We start from the raw sequence: 24,122 nt of genomic DNA, 5'->3' as shown, positions 1-24,122 counted from the left end.
TCACCCATGATCAACATTGGCTCCCAGTTAAGCGCTGCCTCTTTTTAAAATCCTGGTTCTCGTTTTCAAATCCCTCCTTTGCTTCTTCCTTCCCTATCTCTAATCTCCTCCAGACCCTCTGAGACATCTGTGCTTCTCTGATGCTGGCCCCTGAAGCATCACCCCCGTTAATCCAGCATTGGTGGCTGTGTCTTCAACTCTGGAATTGCCTGGCTAGATGTGCAGGTTAGGTGGACTGGTCATGCTAAATTGTCCCTTAGGGAGATTAGCAGGGTAACGACATGGGGTTAGGGGGATAGGGCCTGATTGGGATTGTTGTTGGTGCAAGCTCAATGGGCCAAATGGCCTCCTTCTGCATTGTAGAGATTCTATAAACCGCTCCTTTCTCCTTTAGAACGTGCCTTAAAAACTTACCTGTTCACCAGACATTTGGACGGCTGATCTTATTTTTCCCCTTGTGTGCCTTGGTGTCATCATGTTTGATAATGCCTTCGTGAAGTGTTTTGCAAAATGTTATTATACTAAAGGTGTTACATATATATACATTTCTGTTATAAATTGAAGATATGACAGGTCACATTGATTCGACACGCATTATTAGTTAACATGTTTAGTCCAAGAAATTGAATGTAAAACATTGGATTCATTCATTAAATTTACATATAATTATGTGAAAGTGATGTTTTTGAACAGGTTTGGGATGGTACCAAATGTCCTCACACGTTGTGGCAGATCCCAGTGGATATGAACACGCTGGAGGGAGATCCTGCTGATATTCACCGACTGTGCAAGCTAAGTGCGGATGTGCTGGTTTATGATAACCACGTGGGAGCTGCAAACTCTCTCAAGGTACCACGTCTGAGCAAACGTAAAGTAATAGATGGCTGCCTCTGAGCTCCTGTTGTGGTGTTCAGGCAGTGACACACAACCTGGGTGCAAAGTTTTCGACTGAATTCAGTTAAATACCTCAGCTTCTCTGTGTATGGTTCAGGTAGATCTCCTATAGCATGACTCCTGGTTAGGTCAAGAGGCCGTGTTATTTTAGTGAGGCAAGTAATTTGTATTTTTTTCTGTCACGTGATCACACGAGATCAGGGTTTGATTTGGCCACAGGTCAGAGTTTACCAATGCCTTGAACGTGTGGCTCTTTGATTTTTGGCTGCCTTTGCATACAGTTTTGTTCTTTGGTAGCCTTTCTGGATCAGGAAATCGGCAGTTGGACATCTTTGTAATACAGCAGTTACCTATCTAGAGCTCAGTTGTCTTAGTGGATTTCCACTAGATAATCCCACACTGTGTTTGCAGGACAATATTTTCTTCTACCGTCTTGTGTGAATGTCTCATGGAAATGTCTGAAATGTTCCCGATAGTGGGAGAGTCCAAAACTAGGGGTCATAGTTTGAGGGTAAGGGGTAAACCTTGTAGGACTGAGGTGAGGAGAAATTTCTTCACCCAGAGAGTGGTGACCTTGTGGAATTCACTACCACAGAAAGTAGTTGAGGCCAAAACGTTGTCTGATTTCAAGAAGAAATTAGATCCAGCTCTTGGTGCTAAAGGGGTCAAGGGATATGGGGGCAAGTGGGGGATCAGGATATTGAATTTGATCAGCCATGATCAAAATGAATGGCGGAGTAGGCTCAAAGGGCCGAATGGCCTATTCCTGCTTCTAGTTATGTTTCTATGAGATACTGAATGACATGGTTGCCAATTATTGCAAGAAGTCTCACAACACCAGGTTAAAGTCCAACACGTTTATTTGGAATCACGGGCTTTTGGAGCTGCTAAAGGAGCACCCGATGAAGGAGCAGCACTCTGAAAGCACGTGATTCCAAATAAACCTGGTGTTGTGAGACTTCTTACTGTGCCCACCCCAGGGCAATGCCGACATCTCCACATCATGGCCAATTATTGTGGATAACAGTTTTAATGGGCAGCTCATTAACTCTAGGGTGAGCTCAGTAACATATCAATCCTCTATATGTCAACTGCATGATTTCATCAATCTGTTTTAACTCCTGTTCAGGTGACAGCAAAGGTGCTGGACACTTTTGCGATTCAGCTCTTCAAAGTCCTGAACCTAATTTATATCAAGCTTCAACAGAAAATCCCTGCACAATCAAATAGCCAATAACCCCTTGTCCTGTCTGACTCAAATGCCCTCCGAATTAAAAGGCAAAATACAGTGGATGCTGCAAATCTGAAATGAAAACCGAAACTGCTGTAAGTACTCAACAGGTCAGGCAGCATCTGTGGAGAAAAAGAACAGTGGTGGCACAGTGCTTAGCAATGCTACCTCACAGCGCCAGGGACCCAGGTTCGATTCCCTACTTGGGTCACTGTCTGTGCAGAATCTGCACATTCGCCCCGTATCTGCGTGGGTTTCCTCCGGGGTGCTCCGGTTTCCTCCCACAGTTCAAAAAACATGCTGGTTAGGTGCATTGGCCATGCTAAATTCTTCCTCCGTGTGCCCAAACAGATACCAGGAGTGTGGGAATGAGGGGATTTTCACAGTAACTGCATTGCAGTGTGGCACTAATAAATAAACTATTATTCACCAGAGCCTTGTGCATTGTGCTGCAGTTCACTTTGCTGCTATTTGTTTGTAAAGGAAATTAAAAACGTCATGGACAATTTAGCAGAATGGGTAAAGCCCTTGAAGTGGGAGATTTTAAACAAGGAATTAAGGAATGAGAGTGCAGACTCAATGGGAAGAGGCGAAGGGAGTGGGAGAACAGAGAGATCTCGTGGTTCCAATCTGAAGGATGGAATGCAGGTAGAATACTGCATTATATAAATACAAAAGCAAGCAGCGTTTTTGAATTTCTGAATAGGGCCCAGACAATGGAATGATGAGATAACAACACATTTGTTAGAGTACGATGTGCTACTTTGGGTTTTCCATTGTAGAAAAGATATCAAACCAAGAGAAATTGTAGGGCGTAACTTGCCAGGGTGAAGCTGGGATGACCCTCATTCACAGTACGATATCGATAGCCAGTCTTTAAAATTTTAAAGTTTAAACTTAAAGTTTTTTTATTAGTGCCACAAGTAAACTTACATTAACACTGCAATGAAGTTACTGTGAAAATCCCCTCATCGCCGCACTCCGGTGCCTGTTCGGGTACACTGAGGGAGAATTTAGCATGGCCAATGCACCTAATCAGCGCGTCTTTCGGACAGTGGGAGGAAGCCGGAGCACCCGGAGGAAATCCATACAGACACAGGGAGAACGTGCAAATTCCACACAGACAGTGACCCAAGCCAGGAATCGAACCCGGGTCCCTGGCGCTGTGAAACAGCAGCGCTAACCACTGGGCCACCGTGCCACCCACATTCAACCATTGAGGAGGATTTGGGTATGACTGTTACAAGTAATCTGGAGTATACGAATCATGTGGCTCAGGCAGGACAGCAGGCAGAAAATGCTTTACGAGTGCTGAATCCATCCGTTTTGAGTTGGGAAGTCAACATTTATCTTAAACTCTAAGATATGGTACACCCACATCTGGAGAATGCATCTCCAGTTTGGAATCCACACTTTCAGAGAGATACGCAGCTTCTACAGAGATGGCAAAGACATGTTAGCAGGAAAACTGAAGGCATGAGGGGAATACCTGATGAAGAACAGCTAAGAATTCTAAGATTACAATCTTTAGAGAAGAGAAGGCTGATTTTTAGTTCAGTTGAAGATTACAAATCAATACATGGCCTTACTACCACTAAGCCTGAAAAGTTCTTTACTCACAATGATAATATTTTGCGTGGTCATCAGTATAATCTGCAGATATTTGCTTCATGTCTTGATATTCGCAGCTTTTTTTCCATGTAAAATTGTTGATTCTTGAAATGCTTTGCCTGATTTTGTTGTGATTGCTGAAAATGCAGCGACTTTTAGAAGACTTGTCAGAAACATAGTGTGATTTCTGTGTTTGTATTGTCTGCTGTTATTGCTGTTCTTGTTTTTAATATTGTGCCGATGTGCTTTGCGCTGCATGGCAACGAAGATAAATAAATAAGAAACTAAGCCTTTATGAGAAGAGACTTGAGATGCAGAGACTATTTACCCGGGAGCAAAGGAAGCTGAGAGGAGAATTAATGGATTTTTTTTCTGATCATCTGAACTGTAAAAGGCTTATTATCTCTGGCTTGGAAGTTGCTGACAAGAGTTCATCGGTTTAAAATGGTCTAAGTTGTAAGGTTAGGACCATTATGCGGAGAATTGTTATGGTATGTTTTGCCGAGGGAATCAGCTAAGGGAGGGATCACTGCACCTTTTAGGGAAAAGTGGATAAGTTCTTAAAATAGAGGAAAATTCAGTAGTGATTGGCTTCAGCTCAAACTCAAATGGCCGCCTTCATTGGTTCGAAATGAGGGGACTAATTTATTGAGAATTGTCACTCAGATGTAGATTTTGGTTCAATTGATGTGAAGTTCTGAACATTTCTCCTTTACTGGTTCAACAATCACCCGTTAGTTGGTTGAGCAGAAAGAATTGCTACAGGGATGCAAGGGGACATTGATAGATTAAGTGAGAGATGGAGTTCAATTTAGCAAAGTGTGGTTTCATCCACTTTAGACATGAGAAAGATAGATCAGAGTGTTTTCGAAATGGCGATAAGCTTGGAGCTGTGAGTGGGCAGAGGCCCAAGAACAGAAATCAGTAAAAGCTAATAGATAGGTTTTTTAAAAAAGGGCTAATGGAATGTTGTTCCTTGTCTCAGGAGGGAGAGCTGGGGTACAATGGGGTGGAGGTTATGTTACATTTATTTATAAAACTCTGGTTAAAATCCATCAAGAGTTGGTTTTGTTTGGTTCTGCGAAATACACCTCAGTCAGAAACTATTTGCCATGGAGAAAGTTCAGTGTAAATTCACCAGAATGACACGAAGGCTAAATAGGCTAAATTAAGAAGACATTTCTTTTTGGTGGACGTTAGTGAACCAGATAGGTTTTTATGACAATTGATAATTAGACTTTTAATTCCATATTTTTTTATTGAATTCAAATTTCATCATCTGCCGTGGTGAGATTCGAACTCGAGTCCCCAGAATGATTACCCTGGATCTATGGATCCAGTGACTATACCACTGATGCCAGAGACAAATTGAGAGGTCAGTTTACATTGACCAGGCTTGTTATTCCCTTGAGTATGGAAGATTAAGGATAATCAAATTGAGGTGTTTAAGGAGATTAAAGGATTTGAATGGAGAGTAACCATTTGCTTTGGTGGGAGAGTCCAGAGCAAGGGGGCATAATGAGAGTTGGGCTGTTCAGTGGTGATGTCCAAATACAGTTCATAGAAAGAGAATTCAGTATTCTGCCATCAGAAAGCTGCTGAGGTTACAAATTAAAAGCCCGACTCACAGTAGAAAAAAAAAGCACAAAATTTCAAACCTGCAATTGAAAGATTTTTGTTTAGCAAGGCTATTAAGGGATATAAGGATGGGTAGATGGAGCTGAAATAACGAGCAATCATGATCTAATGAAATGGCTTGAGGGTCATGGCCTACGCTTGTTTCTAAGATCTGTAAAATACCCTTTGCAGATAGGAACCTTAAAAGAATATCTGAGCTTATAGAGCAACAGCAAAGATTCTTATGAATAAGTTAATTGAACACGTGAGTGGCAATATGTGGGATGGACACATAAATTAATAATGTTTCCTATTTGAAGAAATGAGGATACGATTTGTAATGAGGCAGTGCTTTTTTTTTCTATTGTGAGTCGGGCTTTTAATTTCTTTCTGAGCCAAGGGTTTGTGTTGTGCTAGCAGTTTGAAATAAATTACAAGTCATTTAAGCCAACCACAACAAAAAGCACGTGGTGCGAAGTAGCTGGATATGTGTCTGAATTGTGGTGACACAGGCCAGCAGTCACACTGTGAGTCCACACGCACCACAGTCTTGTCAAGTTGAGCACATGGGCCATGTTACCTAGCTGGTGCCAGTCTGAGTAATTCGAAATGTATTAGAATTTCAGATCTGTTCTTGAGCTACCCACAAACGGTGTATTTGAACGAAATAAAGGAAATCTGAAGCACAATTTTTCAAAGTGGATTTTTACTTTGAACGTGAGATTTTATGGCCTCGTTTGAGCGAGACCGGAAATTCCCACCCGAGGTCAATGGACGTTTCCGTTGTCCGCCCCTCGCCCGCTCCGATTCCATGGCGGGCGGGGCCATAGAATTCCGGCACACATTCGTGAGACTCAACTTCACCACACTTGCTGTTCATGCCGTGTGCCCCCTAACCAGAATACTGCTCTCCACCTCAGATTGACTCAGCCCAATATGCTTATGGGCTGGGTCAAACCCTGCCAGGACTGAAAAGTGCAAACAGCACATGAGTTTATTTTAGAGTAAGCGTATCCCCAGAATGATTGTGAGGTCCAGACTCAGATTTGGACGTGTGGCAAGTGTTCCAGTGGTAGGAATGGAGAATTGAATTTTAAAAGGATGGGACCAGTTAGGCTAGTGCGTGCGCGCATGTGTGTGTATGTATGCATGTGTTAATGCATGTGTTTGTGTGCATGTGTGTATGTATGCCCGTGTGTGTGTGTGTGTAGGCATGCATGCATTGATGTGTGTGCGCATGTGTGTGTGTCTATCCCTTCCCTTTAATTGCATCTATGCTATTCACCTCAACCACTCCCTAGGTATAGAAAATTTTCTTGAATGACATCTTGAATTTATTAGTGACAATCTTATATTTATGTCCTTGAGTTCTGATCTCTTCCACACTTGGGAAGATCTTCTCTACACGGACCCTATCGAACCTTTTCACAATCTTAAAGATTTTGATCAGGTTAAGCTTGGCGCTCTCCAGACTCCATCCCTCCGCATTCAGTCCCTCTCTCCCCCCCACAGCTTCTCCCCATTCCCCCTACCCGCAATGCCACATCTGTTTATTTTACAATCACTCTCGCTCATTCCCTCTCCCAGACTGCCCCGTACACACTGCTTGTGATCACGTGGAACCTGGACATGCGTGAGCCACTGATTCATTGCCAGCAATGTTCTCCCTGGTGAGAAAGTCAGTTTGTGACGTTTGGCCACTGTTCTGGTTGAGATCAGCCAGCTCAGTCCAGACTGGAGGGCAGGCCTGTCTGCTAATGGTTCAGTTTGTTGCCGGCTAAACGCGGGGAGTCACTGCAGCGAGAGCTCGCTGTCTGATGAAAGTTGAAGGCAACCATCCCTGCTTGCAGAGGTTAATGTGCAATTCAGTTCACACTCATCTGTTATGTTACAGGAATTGATTTGTATTTTCATGCTCTGTTTGTTACACCAGCAGACTTTTGGGAGATGAATTTCAATAAGTGAGACCAGGAACCTCTTGCAGTTGCGAACCCTTTTATTTTAATGGTTTTTAAAGTGAAGTAAAGTTTATTAGTCACAGTAAGGCTTACATTAACACTGCGATGACGTTACTGTGAAATTCCCCTAGTCGCCACACTCTGGCGCCTGTTCGGGTCAATGTACCTAATCAGCACGTCTTTCAGACTGTGGGAGGAAACCAAAGCACCCGGAGGAAACCCACGCAGACATTGGGAGAACATGCAGACTCCACACAGACAGTGACCCAAGCCAGGAATCGAACCTAAGCCCCTGGCACTGTGAGGCAACAGTGCTAACCACTGTGCCACCATGCCATGAAATGGAGACAGCGGAATCTGTGCCCCTGTCCCATTCTATAACTTTCCTGATTCCCGGCAGGCTCACGCAAACCTGGTTCCCATCCATTGACTCAGTCTACACTTCCCGCTGCCTCGGCAAAGCAGCCAGCATAATTAAGGACCCCACGCACTCCGGACATTCTCTCTTCCACCTTCTTTCATCGGGAAAAAGAAACGAAAGTCTGAGGTCACGTACCAACCGACTCAAGAACAGCTTCTTCCCTGCTGCCGTCAGACTTTTGAATGGACTTACCTTGCATTTAGTTGATCTTTCTCTACACCCTAGCTATGACTGTAACACTACATTCTGCACTCTCTCGTTTCCTTCTCTATGAATGGTATGCTTTGTTTGTATAGTGCGCAAGAAACAATACTTTTCACTGTATACCAATACATGTGATAATAAGTCAAATCAAATCAAATCGGCTCACCTCACCTTTGCCTGCATAGTAGTTCATTTCTGTCTCTTTTAACCGAAGCAGTGGTTAAATTGAGGTTTAAGGTGTCATTCCTTCAGTGTGTTTTTGGCTGGCAGGCTCGGATGGCTGAGGTAGGCTGTTTGCGAGTGAGCTGAGCACTTGGCCTGTGCCAGATGTGCATTTGCTAATGTGGGCCGGATGTGGCCACAAAGGGCTGAATGGCCTAGCTTGGGGGAATTCTGTGATTCAGAAGAAGAGGCACTGCCTCCGGAAGCCGTTCCCCCTGGTCATTTCCCTGTTGTACATGGGAGCTGCTAAACGCTATCAAGCCACCTTCACTCACTGAAGAGAAGCGGCTGTCGAGGGGGTCCCAGGCTGGTGGCAAGCAGTGAACTGTGGCTGTGCATTCGTGGAGCTGCGACGCCCTCTGCTGTCAGTACTGCCGGGTTCTGGGAGAGTAACACAAAAATACCAGGCCTTTAAAATCACAATGCCGCAAAACTGATCGTAATGGGTCTAACTTCAGCCTGCACAATTCACATGTGATGTTCTTTTGGAATGTATTATTTCAATATGTTTAGATTCTATGTACTGTGCCCACCACTTATTTCCACCCACAGTCAAGGGGGGGGAAGTTGGGGAGGGTGTTGAGGGGAGCGGGTGCAACTGTCTGTCCCAGTTTAGGACACTGATCTGGGAACTGTATTGCAGAGAGGATGTGAAGGCATTGGAGAGAAGTTTACAAGCATGGTTCCAGGGGATTTTTTTTACTCATTCGTGGGTCTTGGGCGTAGCTGGCTGGTCAGCATTTATTGCCCATCCCTAGTTGCCTTTGAAACTGAGTGGCTTGCCAGGCTATTTCAGAGGGCAGTTGAGAGTCAACCACATTGCTGTGGCTCTGGAGTCACGTGTAGGCCAGACCAGGTAAGGATGGCAGATTTCCTTCCCTAAAGGGCATTAGTGAACCAGATGGGTTTTTCCAACAATCGACAATGGTTTCATGGCCATCAGTAGATTCTGAATTCCAGATACTTTTTATTGAATTCAAATTCCACCCTCTGCTGTGGCAGGATTCGAACCCGGGTCTCCAGAACAATAGCTGAGTTTCTGGATTGATAGTCCAGTGACAATACCACTGGCCTATTACAGGGATGAGAAACTTCAGCTGTGAGGAAAGATTGTAAATTTGAGACTCTTTTCCTCGGAGAAAAGAAGACTGCGAGGAGATTTTGATAGAGGTATTCAAAATACTGATGGGTCGAGACAGAGCAGTTAGGGAGAAACTGTTCCCACTTGTGAAAGAATTGAGAATGAGAGGCCATGGATTTAAGATAATTGGCAAAAGAATCAGACGCGACATGAGGTAAAACTTTTTTCACACAGTGGGTGGGTAAGTGCCTGGAATGCAGGGCCCGAGAGTGTGGTGGAGACAGGTTGAGGCATTCAAGAGGAAATGAGTTGATTAGTTGAAAAGAAAGCAGTGGTTATGGGGGGGTAAGGCAAGAGAATGGTGAAATGTTCATTCAGAGAACCAGTATGGGCCAGATGGGCTGAAGGGCCTCCTTCTGTGTTGTAACAATTGTGTGATTCTGTGAGGATACATTCCATGGAGTTTTCGATGGACTTGGGTTTACAGAGTGAGAGTGAGCAGGAGAGTATTAGCATAATTGAATCCAAAGGTGGGAAAAGAATGGATGAAGGCTTTGGGAACTGATGAACTGAGGGCAGGGTGAAGAGGCACAACGTTAGTGGGTGGCACAGTGGTTAGCACTGCTGCCTCACAGTGCCAGGGACCCGGGTTCGATTCGGCCTTGAGTCACTGTCTATGTGGAGTTTGTACATTCTCCCCATGTCTGCGTGGGTTTCCTCCGAGTGCTCTGGTTTCCTCCCACAGTCCAAAGATGTGCGGGTTAGGTTAATTGGCCATGCTAAATTGCCCCTTAGTGTCAGGAGAACTAGCAGGGTAAATAAGTGGGCTTATAGGGATAGGGCGTGGGTGGGATTGTGGTCAGTGCAGACTCGATGGGCCAAACGGCCTCCTTCTGCACTGTCGGGATTCTATGATGACAGAGGCAGAAGTAGGGAGGAGGCTGTCGGGTTGGGCGATATGCTCTGTGTGACAGAGGACACACAGTCTGCATTCCTCAGTGGCTGCAGGAAGGGGTTGAGGATCAGGGCGAGGGATCAGGTCAAAGATCATGACCTTTGGTCATTTCAGTGTTTTATTGGGAGACCTTGTGGCTCCTCCAGGATTCAATCTTGAATAAACGGCATGAGAGCAGAGGGTGAGTGGAGAAACGGGGAGAACTGGGAGTGAGGTGGAGATGGTTGTTGTCAGTGTACATGTGGAAACTGGCTTCGTATATGAACGATGCGGCTGAGGGGCTTCATCCGGATGAGAAACGATGGGAACAAAGGATTTATCTTTCATTTTCAGGGACTGGGAACGGGAGTGGAAATGGGGAATAAAATCACAAAATGCTGGAAACCTCAGCAGGTCTGACAGCATCTGTGGAGAGAGAGAATAGGGCCAACATTTCGAGTCTGGGTGATCCTTCGTCAGGGCAGAAGACAGTAGAAAATAGGAGGAGATTTACACTGCTGTGGGGGGGAGGGATGTGCGGTGGGGCTGGATAGAAGGCTAGTGACTGGTAGAGGCAAGGGAGAGATTGACATAGGGAATGTAAATAGTGGTGATTGTGGCTAAGAAGGATGCTGATAGTGGCTCTCTCTGACAGGATTTCTGTTTGTCTCTTCCACCCCATCCCCCACCATTGCTTTCCATTTCCCTCCTGATGTTTGACAAGGTCCCTACCAAAACTCACTTTCACAGCCATGTTTCTTTCCTCGGGGACTGTCTCTTAATGTGCCGCTATCAACACCATTCTTAGCCATGATCACCACCATTTGCATTCCCTTTGTCATTTTGTCCATGACATCTTTGTCAATCTCTCCCTAGCCTCCACCTATCGCCTACGCCATACTAGTCTGAAAACGCTTGCTCTCATCTGATCTTGGAAGCTAAGCAGACTCAGGTCTGGTTAGTACTTGGATGGGAGACTGCCTGGGAATATCAGGTCCAGTAGACTTTGGGTGGCACATTAGCATTGCTGCCTCACAATGCCAGAGACCCGGGTTCAATTCCGGCCTTGGGTCATTGTCTGTGTGGAGTTTGCACATTCTCCCTGTGTCTGCATGGTTTTCTTCCGGGTGCTCCAGTTTCCTCCCACAGTCCAAAGATGTGCGGGTTAGGTTGATTGGCCATGCTAAGTTGACACTAGTGTCAGGGGGATTAACAGGGTAAATATGTGGTATTACAGAGATAAGGCCTGGGTGGGATTGTGGTCAGTGCAGACTCGATGGGCCGAACGGCCTCCTCCTGCACTGTAGGGATTCTATGATTCTATCGCTGGACCTCTACCAGCCCCTATAGCCCCTCCCCACCCCTTACCACAATAGTATAAATCTCATCCTATTTCCAATTCTCTTCAGCTCTGATGAAGAGTCATCCTAACTCCCGATGTTAGCTCTGTTCTCACTCCATAGATGCTGTCAGACCTGCTGAGATTTTCCAGCATTTTCTGTTGTTGTTTCAACAGCTCCTACTGGATTGATGCAGACAGCAGATATTCACTCTGTAGTTACCTCAGAAATGGCTAACAATTGATTTGATTGATGTAATGAAATGTGACTCAGGCATTTCTCTCGCTGTTCACACTCGGTGAGCAGTGATTTTTTAAAAAATTGCCACGATCCATTCAGTCCAGTTGTTCTAACCGAACACTGAAGGTAAAGTCACCATAATCCCAGATGACCATAGGCTGCTCTCCTCTTTGAGGAGGAGAGCTGATTGGTGGTGATTTAACCCAAGGATCACCACACCTTGGGTGAGGGGCAAGGTTGAGAAGACGGGGCCCTCGTAACCTCAGCCAGCGCAGGAATTGAACCCACGCTGTAAACAGGCAATTGGACTGCATAAGATTCATTTGTTCTCCTGCTCCTATTGGACTAGAATTGCCGTACAATAGTAGGAGTTCTCTACATTATTGGCAGCTGCAACAAGCATTAAGAGGCCTGATTGTCAAGGGAACAGGAGGAGGCCATTCAGCCCCTCAAGCCTGTCCAACAGTTCAATGAGATGGTTGATCAGTATCTTGACTCCACTTACCCACCTTAGCTCTGTATATACCTTAATACCCTTGACAAATTAAGAGTATCTGTCCATCTTAATTTTGAAATTTTCAATTGAACTGGCCTCAGTAGGCTAGAAAGGGAAAGAAGGTTCCAGATTTCCACTGAGCTTGAATCATAGAATCCCTACAGTGCAGAAGGAGGCCACACAGTCCATCAAGCCTGCAACAATCCCACCCAGGCCCTATCCCTGGAACCCCACGTGTTTACCCTGTTGATCTTCCTGACACTAAGGGACAATTTAGCATGGCCAATCAACCTAACCTGCACATCTTTGGACTGTGGGAGGAAACCGGAGCACCCGGAGGAAACCCACGCAGACACGGGGAGAACGTGCAGACTCCACACAGACAGTGACCCAAGGTCAGAATTGAACCCGGGTTGCTGACGCTGTGGGGCAGCAGTGCTAACCACTGTGTCATCGTGCTGCTTGGTTTGAAGACATGCTTTCAGACATCACTAAGAACCATACTCTAATTTTGTTATTATTCTGGACTGCCCCACTCCATCCACCCTAACAAATCCATTCGTTGTCTTAAACACTTCAATGAAGTTGTCCCAATACCCAAGGAGTAGAAGCCTATAGTCCATCCATTCGGTCCAGACAAATTAACCCTTTTAGCCCCACCATCATTCTCTTCCCTTGCTGTACTGTGTGTCTATGAAATTGTGAAAACTGCAGCAAACATATAATAGCTAACATCGTCTCTACTGGACAATATTCCTTTTTAAACTTCTGGATACCTTGACGTATCTCAGTTGTGTTTCTATTTTTGTAGAGTTTGTTGCTAAGTGCATGTGTTTTTTTATTTGTTCATTGGATGTGGATGGCTAAACCAACATTTATTGCCCATCCCTAATTGTGTTTGAGAAGGTGATCGCGAGGTGCCTTCTTGAAACGTTGCAGTCACTGAGGTTATGTACACCCATAGTGCTGTTAGGGAGTTCCAGGATTTTGACCCAGCGACAATAAAGGGATATATTTCCAAATCAGAATGTTGAGTGGCTTGGAGGAGAATCTGCAGGTGGTGGTGTTCCCATGTGCCTGCTGCTCTACCCTTTCACAGTGGCAGCGGCCATGGGTTTGGAAGGTGCTGTCTCAGGAATCTTAATGAGTTCCTGCAGTGCATCTTGTAGATAGTACACACTGCTGCTAGTGTGAATCAGTGGTAGAGAGAGTGAAAGTTGAGGGTGCCAGTCAAGTGGGCTGCTTTGTCCTAGTTGGTGTTGAGCTTCTTGAGTGTTGTTGGCACCGCACTCATCCAGGCAAGGGAAGAGTATTCCATCACACTCCTGATCTGTGCCTTGTAGATTGTGGACAGGCTTTGGGGAGTCCAAGCATTTAACCTGCTCTGGTAGCCACAGTATCTATATGACTGATTCAGTTCAGTTTCTGGTCAATGGTAACCCCCACAGGATGTTGATACTGGGGGTAATGCTATTGAATGTTCAGGGACAATGGTTAGATTCTCTCTTGCTGGAGATGGTCATTGTCTGGTACTTGTGTGATGTGAATGCTACTTGCCACTTGTCAGCCCAGGCCAGGATATTGTACAGGTCTTGCTGCATTTGGACAGTATCTGAGGAGTGGGGAATGGTGCTGAAGATTGTGTAATCATCAGTGAACATCCCTATTTCTGACATTATGATGGAAGGAAGGTCATTGATGAAGTAGCTGAAGATGGTCGGGCCTAAGACACTACCCTGAGGAACTCCTGCAGTGATGTCCTGGAACTGAGAGTATTGCCCTCCAACAACCAAAACCATCTTCCTTTGTGCCAGGAATGTGCCCAACCCCAGCGGAGGGTTTCCCCCTGATTCCCATTGACTCCCGATTTGCTCGAGCTCCTTTGTGCCACACTCGGTCAAATGCTGCCCTAATGGCAAAGGGCAGTCACTCTCCATAAGACAATGGAACACAGGAGCAGAAGGAGCCCATTTGGACCATTGAATCTGCTCTGCCATTTAGTGAGATCGTGACTGATGTGATAATCCTCAACTCCACTTTCCCACCTTACCTCCTTGACCCTTGACCCCCTTACTGGTCAAAAATCTGCCACTCTCACCCCACTGAAGAATGGAACCTCTCCCCACTTCGGTGTCCAGCTGCCATTACCGGGGAAAACCAGTGGCATCACCCTCTGTCTATTCAACCAAGATGATGTGTGTTAACCCAGTCTCTGAAGAGGACCCCTTACTACACAGCATGGTAGTCACAGCTTGCAAGCTGCCCCACCATCTCGAACACCCTCCCCATCCCGATCCCGCTGCCAATGGGAACAGCTCAGATCGTTAAAAAGTTCCTTGTACATGAGCGAGAAGAAACTTTGTGAAAGGAAAATCTTCTCATGATTTCAGAGAGCTTTCTGCCAGTTTATTTTTCCAAACTTGGCTAAAAGCTGTACTCCGGCTTTGCAGCAATCCGCTTACACTGGTCGTGTTGCTCAGCTCCAGGCTAATATTCACTCCGAGGTACGGACGCTTTGCATTCTGAAGCTACTAATCTAATCCACTTTGCTCTTTGCAAAAAAGCTGCTGCGTTGATTGGGGATCCAGTTGCTGTTGCAAAACTGGCGGCTCTGACTAAAACCGAGCTGGGAGCCAGCATTATTCCAGAGCTTTACTCTGAAACATTGACAGGCCGATCACCTCAGTGGCAACATTCTATAAAACTCTTTTAATCGGTCAATAAATGCAAGGAGCCCTTATCAAATATGTCTCATTATCCGTGTAGCCCAATATCTGCACATTGTTTAAACTTCTTATTTCACACTGGCACCATTCAATACGAGTCGTAGAACCATAGAATCCCTACCTTTCAGAAGGAGGCCATTCGGCCCATCCAGTCTGCACCAACGGGCGGCACAGTGGTTAGCACTGCTGTCTCACAGCGCCAGGGACCCCGGTTCAATTCCTGGCTTGACTCACTGTCTGTGTGGAGTTTGCACGTTCTCCCTGTGCCTGCATGGGTTTCCTCCGGGTGCTCCGGTTTCCTCCCACAGTCCGAAAGACGTGCCGGTTAGGTGCCATGGTAAATTCTCCCTCAGTGTACCCGGACAGGTGCCAGAGTGTGGCGACTAGGGTATTTTCACAGTAACTTCATTGCAGTGTTAATGTAAGCCGACTTGTGACACTAATAAATAAACTTTGTAAATAAAGTTTAAACTGTCCAACAGACCATCTCAGCCAGGCCGTGACCCCACACATTTACCATAACCTACACATCTTGGGACACTAAGGGGCAATTTAACACGACCAATCTACTAACCTGCACATCTTTGGAGTGTGGGAAGAAATCAGAGCACCCGGAGGGAACCCATGCAGACACGGGGAGAATGTGCAAACTCTGGACAGACGGTCACCCGATGCTGGAATTGAACCCGGGTCCCTGGCGCTGTGAGGCAGCAATGCTAACCACTGTGCCACCGTGCCGCATTTCATGAAGTCCTATTTGCACAATATAGAGGAAAGCCGTCCAGTTACAGACACCCGATGTGATTGTCACACTGTCTATTTAGCATTTATCACAGAACAATGAGCAGATTGGTCAACATTAGAAAGGATCGTAGTGGGAGGGGGAAATATAGCTGTCCTTTAACTCTGGAAGTAAGAGGACGTTTTCCAACGCACATTCGGGTTATGAGCTACATGCAGACTTAGACCACTGGTGCAATTTATTGAAGTGTTGGTAAGTACACTTTCCGTGATTGCTTTTACTAAAGAAATTCTTGCAATTAAATGCTAATTAAACTGATACTTCGAAGTTGAGAATGGTGTTTGAATTTCAGGATAATTAGATGCCACACAATCCATTAAATAGATTTTCCAAACAGTTCCTCTTCCTCCATTAGCCGCCCGTCCTCCACCTCCCCAAGTGTAACTTGTTTTCCATTAGTTAAGCAGCAGTGATCTCAGTCTCTCAATATTATTTATGCAGAATTCATTCAAAGCAGCTGCTGGCGTTATGTAGAGCTCTGGTGCTCTCTGCTGGTGAGTGGGGGCATTGCATCTGGTGCCCAGTGTTGCAGTTAATGTGCTGTGTCACATTTGTTCATGCTAAGATTTATCAGAAGTTACTAACTGAAAGCTTCCACAATGGCCACAAGGCTAGAGAAATGCTTGTCTACCATCGACACACAGGCGAGCAGGCTGCATTTTTTTTCTCTGAAAAGGGGAAGGCTGAGGGTTGATCGAATAGAGGTTTTTGAAATTATGTAAGGCTTTTGTGTTTACTTCTGTTAAGTCAGTTAATAATCTAGCATTTGGGGTGGTGGCCAGTAATGGTGACCATCAAACTACTGGCTTGTTGTAAAACCCCACTTAGTTCTGTCTGGCCTACACGTAACTCCAGACCCACAGCAGTGGGTTGACTCTTACCTGCCCCTTGAAATGGCCGAGCAAGCCACTCAGTTGTGTCAATGGCACACCCAGCCCTGTCAACCCTTCAAAGTCCTCCTCACTAATATCCTGGAACTCCCTCCCTAACAGCAGTGTGAGTGTACCTACACCACATGGACCACAGTAGTTCAAGAGGGCGGCTCACCACCACCTTCTCAAGCCAAATACAGACGGGAAATAAATGCTGGCTTTCATGTCCCATGAGTGAATAATAAAATTTAAATAGAGGCATGACGGGCATCTCGAAACCCTGGAGTGTGCATCCTGTTTCATGTGGGAACTATAAACAATATAGCTATATGTAAATTAATGCTGCTCCAACTATTCTCAGGAAGGTGTTGTTGTGGTGGTAATTCCTGGAAAATTCACATTACCTGGACAGCCAAACGTGCAGGAAGTGTAATCAGCTGGAGCAGCTTCAGTTCCAGGTTTTGGCGAATGAGCAACAACTTTAGTCTCTGCAGTGCATCATGAGGCTGAGAATGATATGGCCACCCTCTCCTTAAGAGTGATTGGGCAAGAGGGAGAATGTGTGTCTGCCAGACAAACAGGTGGATCCAGACAGCTAGGGCAGGAGAGCCCTGAGTGTACCCACTCTCCAAACACTTCTGAACACTGATGAGAGTGATAGCTCATCTGGGGAGTGTAGCCAGTGACAAGTCCATGGCACCACAGCTGGTTCAGCTACACAGGGACTGGAGGAAGATTAGAAAAGCAGTGGTGCAAGGGGGTGGGGATCCAGTGGCATAGCGGTATTGTCACTGGACTAATAATCCAGAAACCCAGGAAATGCTCTGGGGACCCAGGTTCGAATCCCACCACAGCAGTTGGTAAAGTTTGAATAGAAATCTGGAATTAAAAGTCTACTGATGACCATGAAACCATTGTTGATTATTTTAAAAACCCATCTAGTTCACTGATGTCCTTTAGGGAAGGAAATCCACCATCCTTACCTCATCTGGCCTACATGTGACTCCAGACCCACAGCAATGTGGTTGACTCTTAAACTGCTCCCTCAAGGGCAATTAGTAATGGGCAATGAATGTTTACCCAGCAGTAACACCCACATCCCATGAAAAATGTTTTTTTTAGATTGAAAGGTAGGCATTTCTGTGGTCGCTGATGTTGATCCAGGCTGGTTGATCCAGGCTGGCATGTTGTCTCCTTGTGCCTAGGTGCGGAGATGTGTTCTGGAGGATTTTCTACATTGCCATGTGTCCAGCCCAACTCGGAGGAGGCATTTCTGGATGTGGTTCTGGGGAATAAAGTGAATCAAGTTGTTTTGTCAGATAAAGGGTACAATTCTGAAAGCAGGCAAGAGCGCAGAGGCACCTGAGGATTTCAGTGCGCAGATCATAGAAAGTGGCAGAAAAGGTTGAGAAAGAATCAGTTAATAAAGTACACTGAGGGAGGCCTGGACTTTTATAAATAGGGGCAAAGAGTGAACAGCGAGGAAATTCTGCTGAATCTTTATCGAAGACTTTGGTTTGGTCTCAGCTGGAATACTGGGTTCAGTTCTGGGCACCGTGCCATGGAACAGATGTGAAGGCATCGGAGAGGGTTCAGAAAAGATTTCCAAGAATGGTTCTGGGGCTGAGGGAAATCAGTTATGTGGATAGATTGGAGGAACTGGGGTTGTTCTCCTTGAAGGAGAGAAGTTTCAGAGGGGATTTGATTGAAACGCTCCACACCATAAGGGTCTGGAGGGTAAACAGGGAGAAACTGTTCCCACTGAATCATAGAATCCTACAGGGCAGAAGGAGGCCATTCAGCCCATCGAGTCTGCACCGATAACAATCCCACATAGGCTCTATCCCCGTGACCCTCTGTATTTACCCTGCTAATCCCCCTGATACTAAGAGGCAATTTAGTGTGGCCAATCCATCTGACCCGCACATCTTTGGACTGTGGGAGGAAACCGGAGCACCCGGAGGAAACCCACGCAGACACGGGGAGAATGTACAAACTCCACACAGACAGTCACCCAAGCCGGGAATCGAACCCAGATCCCTGGTGCTGTGAAGCAGCAGTGCTAACCACTGTGCCGCCGTACCACCCCACTGGTGGAAGGATCGAGAACCAGATGACTCAAGTTTAAAGTGAGTGGCAAAAGAAGCAAAGGTGACATGAGGAGAAACTTGTTATGTGGTGAGAGATTAGGATCTGGAATGTGCTGCCCAAGAGTGTGGTGGAGGGAGATTCCATCTTGGTTGTTAAAGGACAATTGAGTAATTTTCTGAAGATAAAAATAATTGAGGGCTGTGGGGATGGTGGAGGGGGAAATGAGGTTAGATACCCTGACACAGAACCAGCATCAACACAAGGCGTCAAATGGCCTCTTGCTGTAACCAATCTATCGTGTAAATGTTGAGAGAATGTTTCCTCTTGTAGGCGAGAGCAAAACGAGATGCTATTAATATAAAATAAAGAAATCAGAAGAAACATCTTTACTCAGAGAGATGAGTGGGTGGAACTCTCTATCACAGGTTGAGCTGAATTGTATAGATTCATTTCAGTGGAGGCTCAATCGGTATACGAGACGGAATGGAATAGACATTGATAGCTACAGATGAGGAAAAATGGGAGGAGGCTTAGAATAGAATCCCTACAGTGCAGAAGAGGGCCATTCGGCCCATCAAGTCTGCACCGACCACAATCCCATCCAGGCCCTATTCCTGCAACCCCACTTATTTATCCTGCTAATCCTCCTGACACTAATTGGCAATTTAGCATAGCCAATCAACCTAACCCGCACATCTTTGCACTGTGGGAGGAAACCGGAGCACCCGGAGGAAACCCACGCAGGCACGGGGAGAATGTGCAGACTCCGCATAGACAGTGACCCAAGCCGGGAATCGAACCCAGGTCCCTGGCGCTGTGAGGCAGCAGTGCTAACCACTGTGCCACTCTGCTTGAGTGGAGCATAAATACTGGCATGGGCTGTTGGGCCTCTTGGTCTGTTTATGGGCTGTGCGCTCCATATTATTCTATATAAACTAAAGAGTCGGCTCCAGGTTCAGTTCCTAGTATTCGCTCAGATAATGTGACCTAGAACAGCAATTGTTGGCCTCTACCTGAGCCCAGCACTCACCAGCAGTGAATGGGGAATATGACCTGAGAGTGGCTGTGTATGTCCTCAACTCCTCTAGTTAGCCACAGTTGGACCACTTTCTCTCTGTCTCTGTGAGCTGTGAATGCTCAGTTGATGAGTTTATTCAATTATCAGATAGGCTTTTGAAAACAAAGAGAATTGAGGGATTTGGGAAGAAAGTGGAATTGTTGTAGATCTTATTGGGGCTGCACAGTGGTTAACACTGGGACCCGGGTTCAATTCCGGCCTTGGGTGACTGTGTGAAGTTTGCACTTTCTACCCATGTCTGCGTGGGTTTCCTCCGGGTGCTCCAGTTTCCTCTCACAGTCCAAAGCTGTGCTGGTTAGGTGGATTGGCCATGCTAAATTGCCCCTTAGCGTCAGGGGGACTAGCAGGATAAATACATGAGATTATGGGGATAGGGCCTGGGTGGAATTGTTGTCGGTGCAGGCTCAATGGGCTGATTCCATGACTGGGAAAGCAACCTTGAGGGACCATATAGCTGTCTTTCCCTTATTCTTAGTTCTTCTGACTGGATTCAGACTCTGAGACTGTCAGCAGTTTAATTCTGATTGTGTCCATTCTTTCTGGTGACTATCCCTCTCTTCTCAAACTGCTCTTCACTGTTTGTTGTTGTCCCTAATGTTACAAATTTAACTTCCTCCAACACTCTTTCAGTTCATGTATTTTATATACAAAAACTCTCTGTGTGAAAAAAACGTTTCCTCGTGTCACCTCTGGTCATTTTGCCAACACCTGAAGCCTGTGTCCTCTGGTTACTGATTCTTCCATCACTGGAAACAGTTTCCCTTTATTTACTCTACCAAAAACATTCAGACTTTTCAACATCCCCATCAAATGGGCGGCACAGTGGTACAGTGGTTAGCATAGCTGCCTCGCAGCGCCAGAGACCGGGTTTCGATTCCCGGCTTGGATCACTGTCTGTGTGGAGTTTGCACGTTCTCCCCATGTCTGTGTGGGTTTCCTCCGGGTGCTCTGGGGTTTGCTCCCACAGTCCAAGATGTGCAGGTTAGGTGGATTGGCCATGCTAAGTTGCCCCTTAATGTCAGAGGGACTGGCTAGGGTAAATGCATGGGGTTATGGGGATAGGGGCTGGGTGGGATTGTGGTCTGTGCAGACTTGATGGGCTGAGTGGCCTCCTTTTGCACTGTATGATTCTATGAAATCTCCCCTTAACCTTCCAACCCGCCCCCCCCCCCCCCCCCCCTCTCCCCCCAGGAAAAAAAACCCCAGCTCAGTCTCTCCACATAACCAAAATTCCTCATCGACAGAGCCATTCCAGTAAACCTCTTCTGCACCCTCCCAAGGCCTTGACATCCTTCCAAAAGTGTGGCCACTAGACTTGTGCACACCATTCCAATTGAGGCCTGACCACTGTAACTTTAGCAATACCTGCATTTGTATTGAATTCCACTATTGATAAAACCATGTCTCTCATATGTTTCAGTAAGTAGCCATCTCAATCTGCCCTGCCACCTTTAAAAATCTGTGTATCTATGTATCCCAGGTTTATCTGTTCTTCTACCCCCTTTAGAAATGTAGTCTTTAGTTTATATTGTCCCAGTCTCCCTATCAAAATGTGTCACTGCACAACTCTGAATGAAATGTTGTCTACCATGTGTCTGTCCATTTTTAACACTGTCTCGAAGTCCGTAACTATCTTTGCTATTTGTTACTATTCTCCATTTCTGTAATGTCCTAACTATGTTAGGGGCTGTGGGTTTTAAACAAAAGTAAAAGGATGTGGTTTGCACACGTGGATTCAAACCAATACACAACAGATTTATTCTCAGAGATCTTGTCTGTACAGAGGAAAAACTGAAACTAAAAGGAGGAGCCTCTGAAACACCCCAATGACATCACCATCAAATCACGTGATCAGCTCTTAAAGCAACCACGCAACCATTTAAATATATAGCAGTTTCATACCATCTGCAATCATCAAAATTATATATTATATATCCAAGCCAAAGTCTCTAATATAAAGAGCATTGTTCCTAATACTAACTCCTGTGAAACAGCGCTGTATACCTGCTTCCAGTCTGGAAAACAACCATTCATCACTATTCTCTGCTTTCTGTCCCTTAGCATATTTTGTATCCATGTAATCACTGCCCCTTTAATCCCACAGGCTTTAATTTACTAATCAGTCTATTCTGTGATACTTCGTCAAAAACCTTTTGAAAGTCTTCCCTCTATAAAACCACAAAAAATACAAACAGGAGTAGGCCACTCAGCCCTTCGCGCCTGCTCCACCATTTAATAAGATCATGGCTGGTCTAACACTCACTACGTCCACTTCCCTGCCTTATCTCCGTAACGGTTAATTCCCCCACTGGTTAATAACCTATCGATCTCAACCTTGAAAATGTTCAAGGACTCTACCTCCACAGCTTACTGGGGTAAAGAATTCCAAAGATTCACCACTCTCTGAGAGAAAAAAATCTTCCTCAAATCTGTTATAAATAAGCACCCCCTTATTCTGCGACTATACTCTCTGGTCCTACACTCTCCTGTAAGTAGAAACATCCTCACAACATTTACCCTGTCTAACCCCCTCAGAATCCTATATGTTTCAATCATCTCATCTCTCGTTGTTCTGATCTCCATGGACTACAGAAACAACCTGTTTAATCTTTCCTCATGGGGCAGTCCCCCCCATACCCAGAATCATCCTAATAAACCTCCTCTGTATTGCCTCCAATGATAATATACATTTCCTTAAATAAGGGGGCCAAAACTGTACACTGTGTTCTAGTGCCTTGTACAGTTGCAGCAACACCTCTTTATGTTTATATCCCAGCCCTTTCGAAATAAAAACCAGCATTCCATTTGCCTTCCCCATTAACTTCTGCTAGTTTTCTGGGTTTCAGGAACACGGACCTCAAGTTCCTTTGTGCTGCGGTTTCCTCCTTAATAATCGATTCTAATATTTTTCCTCCTAACCAAAATGAACAATCTCACATTTTCCCACATTGAATTCCATTTGCCAATTATCTGCCCTGTTAATATCTCTCTGTAAGCTATCCTCTTTACAACCTGCCTTCCCTCCTACCTTGTAACATCCGCAAATACACTCTCTTTCTTCCTCTAAAACATTAATATATATTGTGAAGAGCTGCAGTCCCAGCACTGATCCCTGTGGCACTCCACTGGTTACTGCTCTTCAACCTGAAAAAGACCCCCTTATCACTACTCGCTGCTTCCTGTTAGTTATTCAATCCTCTATCCATGCCAGAATATTATCTCCGCAAAACCATGAACTCCTATTTTGCCATTTGCGTGGCATCTTATCAAATGCCATTTGAAAATCCAAATGTACAACATTGACTGGTTCTCCTCTATCTACTCTGGCTGATACCTCCTGAAAAAACTGTGGTAAAGTTGTCAGACATGATTTTCCCTTCATTTAACCTTTCTGCCTCTGCTTGATCAGATTATGACTTTCCAAATGCACTGCTATTCTCTCTCTCCTTAGCAATCGATTCTAATAGTTTTCCAATACTTTTCCTCCTAACCAAGAAGGATTGGAAGATTGTGATCCAAGCCTTCACAATTTCCATCCTGACTTCCCTCGGTAACCTAGGATACACCCATCTGGAATGGGTGATCTTTTTTCCTATTTTGAGGGCTCTCAACTTTTTAAAGTCCCTTCTCTTTATCCATTTTCATCTGATTCAGTATTGTTATTGTTCCTCCTTTAATTGGCATTATCCTCTTCTCTGGTGAAGACAGATAGAAAGTATCATTTAGTATCTCAGCCATGCCCTCCATCTTCACAATATCGGCCTGTAACTTCCTCAGGGTGGCAATCTCCAACCGACTGGCACTCTGGGTGAACTTACTCACGTTGAAAGTCCAAAGCTTCTGTCTTGCCCAACCTTCCTCACTCACTCAGGCTGTGCGACTGGAACAGGGAAGCACAACCCAGCAGCATCAGCCTCGAGTAACGTGGGTGCAGGGAAGGAAGGAACTCCCCCTTTTTATGGGGACAAGCTGCCGTAAAGCAGATGTTTAAAGGGAGAAGTAAATTTCAAAGTTAAGTGGTTCCAGACTGTTTGAAGTGAGACTGGGACGAGGGGGCGGGAGGGTCATACTGTCAGACTGGGAGGGGGGAGTTGCGGGGTTTGAGGTAGAGCCAGGAAGTGGGGGGGGGGAGGTGTTAGGTCAGGCCTGGAAGGTGGGGTCTGTTTGGACTGGGAGGGAGGGGAATGAGGGGGAGGGGGTGGTCAGAAATTGAGGTGGGGTTGCTGTGGTAGGTCTCCTTGAGACGGGGCGGTGGGAGTTTGTGTGTTTGGGGTGGGGTGGGGGGGGGGGGGGGGTTCCTATGG

The 24,122-nt window shown here is 45.6% G+C and overlaps 1 protein-coding gene and 1 pseudogene across 1 annotated transcript in view; both read left to right on the top strand.

Moving 5' to 3' along the window:
- The window catches only part of pot1 (protection of telomeres 1 homolog), a 373,135-nt gene that overhangs the window by 294,820 nt on the left and 54,193 nt on the right, over positions 1-24,122 (top strand). Inside the window, exon 10 of the mRNA XM_078221203.1 lies at positions 694-849. Coding sequence (XP_078077329.1) covers positions 694-849 — 156 coding nt within the window. The remainder of the gene's footprint in view (positions 1-693; positions 850-24,122) is intronic.
- Positions 11,062-11,179, top strand: LOC144499376 (5S ribosomal RNA; annotated as a pseudogene).

Source organism: Mustelus asterias, chromosome 9 (assembly GCF_964213995.1).
Source record: "Mustelus asterias chromosome 9, sMusAst1.hap1.1, whole genome shotgun sequence".
Classification (NCBI taxonomy): domain Eukaryota; kingdom Metazoa; phylum Chordata; class Chondrichthyes; order Carcharhiniformes; family Triakidae; genus Mustelus; species Mustelus asterias.
The sequence above is the reverse complement of the archived record's forward strand: the minus strand, read 5'-3'. Positions and strand labels throughout refer to the sequence as shown.